At 34.7% G+C, this 2,500-nt stretch overlaps 1 protein-coding gene across 1 annotated transcript in view; it reads left to right on the plus strand.

Annotated features, from left to right (window-relative positions):
- Nucleotides 1–115: 115 nt before the first annotated feature.
- Nucleotides 116–2,500, plus strand: part of LOC125029643 (SET domain-containing protein SmydA-8-like) — a 7,253-nt gene continuing 4,868 nt past the window's right edge. Inside the window, 2 exon segments of the mRNA XM_047619647.1 lie at nucleotides 116–321; nucleotides 2,438–2,500. The exon segment at nucleotides 2,438–2,500 is cut by the window's right edge and continues 686 nt beyond it. Of these exon segments, the coding sequence (XP_047475603.1) occupies nucleotides 2,490–2,500 (11 nt within the window). The 5' untranslated portion in view covers nucleotides 116–321; nucleotides 2,438–2,489.

Raw genomic sequence — 2,500 nt, forward strand, 5'->3', positions numbered from 1 at the left:
TCCCTTGTCCCCTCATCCACTCCCCCTCTCTCCCCTCATCCACTCCCCCTCTCCCTTCACCTTCTCCCCCCTCCTCCCCTTTCCCACTCCCCCTCTCTCCCCTGACCCACTCCCCCCTGACCCACTCCCCCCTCTTCCCCTCTCTCCCCTCACACACTTCCCCACTCTCCCCTCTCCGACCCCCCCTCCTCCCCTCACTTCCTGTCGTTCGCCCGCCGTCGGGCACTAAAAATACAGCAGTGTCTGGTGCCGCCCCCCGCGAGCCGTCAGTGTGCCCTGATGCCGAGAGGGTGAAGGCAGTAGACGAAGTAGAAGTGAATTGTACGGTTTTGTTTATTTACATATCTATTTTATTTATTTTTTACTTTGTGTTGTGTTTCTTGGAAGATTGAGTCGAGGCTGCGGTAAGATGCAAAGGATTTTAAGTCTTATGACTCTCTTGCATAAGGGATTTTTTTCTTCATCGAGGTACGAAGATGCAATATTTTCCGTGTTGTGTTAAAGTGAACGGCATGAGTTTGTTTTTTTATATATAAAGTGGGATCGCTAAAAAAAAGATCAGTGACTTGTTTTGATAAAGTGAAATGAATTACTTTTTTATTTCAAAGCTGGTTCTTTTTATTCTAACGACAACCGAGGTAGGACAGTTTAATATTTCAAACAAATATTTCCGGCTTGTGTAATAGTTATCTGGAAAATGATTTGATATTCATGGATTTGTTGTGGATATCAAATATGTGTGATGAGGAACAAGTATAATATGTAATAATTGTAATTAAAAGATCTACTGACAAAACAAGAAATGTTTGTTTCTGAAACTATAACTTGACAGTCATTACATTTGGATTCTGAAAGTTATTACTAGTTGCATTCCTTCATATACGGCATTACACGAATGCAAAAATCTCACACACACACACACACACACACACACACACACACACACACACACACACACACACACACACACACACACACACACACACACACACACACACACACACACACACACACACACACACACACACACACACACACACACACACACACACACACACACACACAAACACACACATATTTATTATATATATGTATGTATGTATGTATATATATATGCATACATACATACATACACACATATCTATATCTATCTATCTATCTATCTATATATGTGTGTGTGTGTGTGTGTGTGTGTGTGTGTGTGTGTGTGTGTGTGTGTGTGTGTGTGTGTGTGTGTGTGTGTGTGTGTGTGTGTGTATTTATATATATACAAATATATATATTTATACATATATACATATATACAAACATACATACACGGGCGCGCCCCCGCACACACACACACACACACACACACACACACACACACACACACACACACACACACACACACACACACACACACACACACACACACACACACACACCGATTAATGTTTGTATATATATGTATATATGTGTATATATGTATATATACGTATATATACGTATATATACGTATATATACATATATATGTATAAATATATATATGTATATGTATATATGTGTATATATGTATATATACGTATATATACATATATATGTATAAATATATATATATATATATGTATATGTATATATGTGTATATATGTATATATGCGTATATATACGTATATATACATATATATGTATAAATATATATATATATATATATATATATATGTATATGTATATATATATATGTATAAATATATATATATATATATATATATATATATATATATATATATGTATATGTATATATATATATATATATATATATATATATATATATATATATATATATATATATATATATATATATGTATTAAACACACACACACACACACACACACACACACTGGCTTAAAACAAAAATATGTAAACGTTCTTTGGGGGAAAAAAATAAGAAGAAAACGGACCACTATTTGCCACTATTACAAGTCTCAGTACGGCAAAAAAAAATCTGAAAAAATACGTATTCAGACACCCTAACCACAGGGAAAGCACATGTACACAATGATAGTAAATTACTTTATTTGTCTTCTGAAACTTTTGCTACTGAGTTTTGTAAAGGATTTTTTTTTTTTTTTTTTTAAATCCCATTGGTGTTCAGATCTGACTACGTTTTCAAGCATGTTCTCATTTAAGTACTCAATCCTTCAGACCAGGTAAAACAACGGCTCTCTCTTGCTTTCAGTCCATTCGTACGTTCTACACTGACAGTATCTCGTATCATGACAAATGGGCGCACCTCGAGTGACGTGTCCTTATCATACACATTTGTCTGTACACACACACACAGACACACGTGTGTGTGTGTGTATATATATATATATATATATATATATATATATATATATATATATATATATATATATATTTCGGTTTATATGACTGTTTCCTTCCATGTACAGAGTATATTTAATATTCCAAAGAAAGCTGTGATAGCTGACCACTGTGTCAGCCATGAGCGGTAC

This window comes from Penaeus chinensis, chromosome 10 (genome assembly GCF_019202785.1).
Source record: "Penaeus chinensis breed Huanghai No. 1 chromosome 10, ASM1920278v2, whole genome shotgun sequence".
NCBI lineage: Eukaryota > Metazoa > Arthropoda > Malacostraca > Decapoda > Penaeidae > Penaeus > Penaeus chinensis.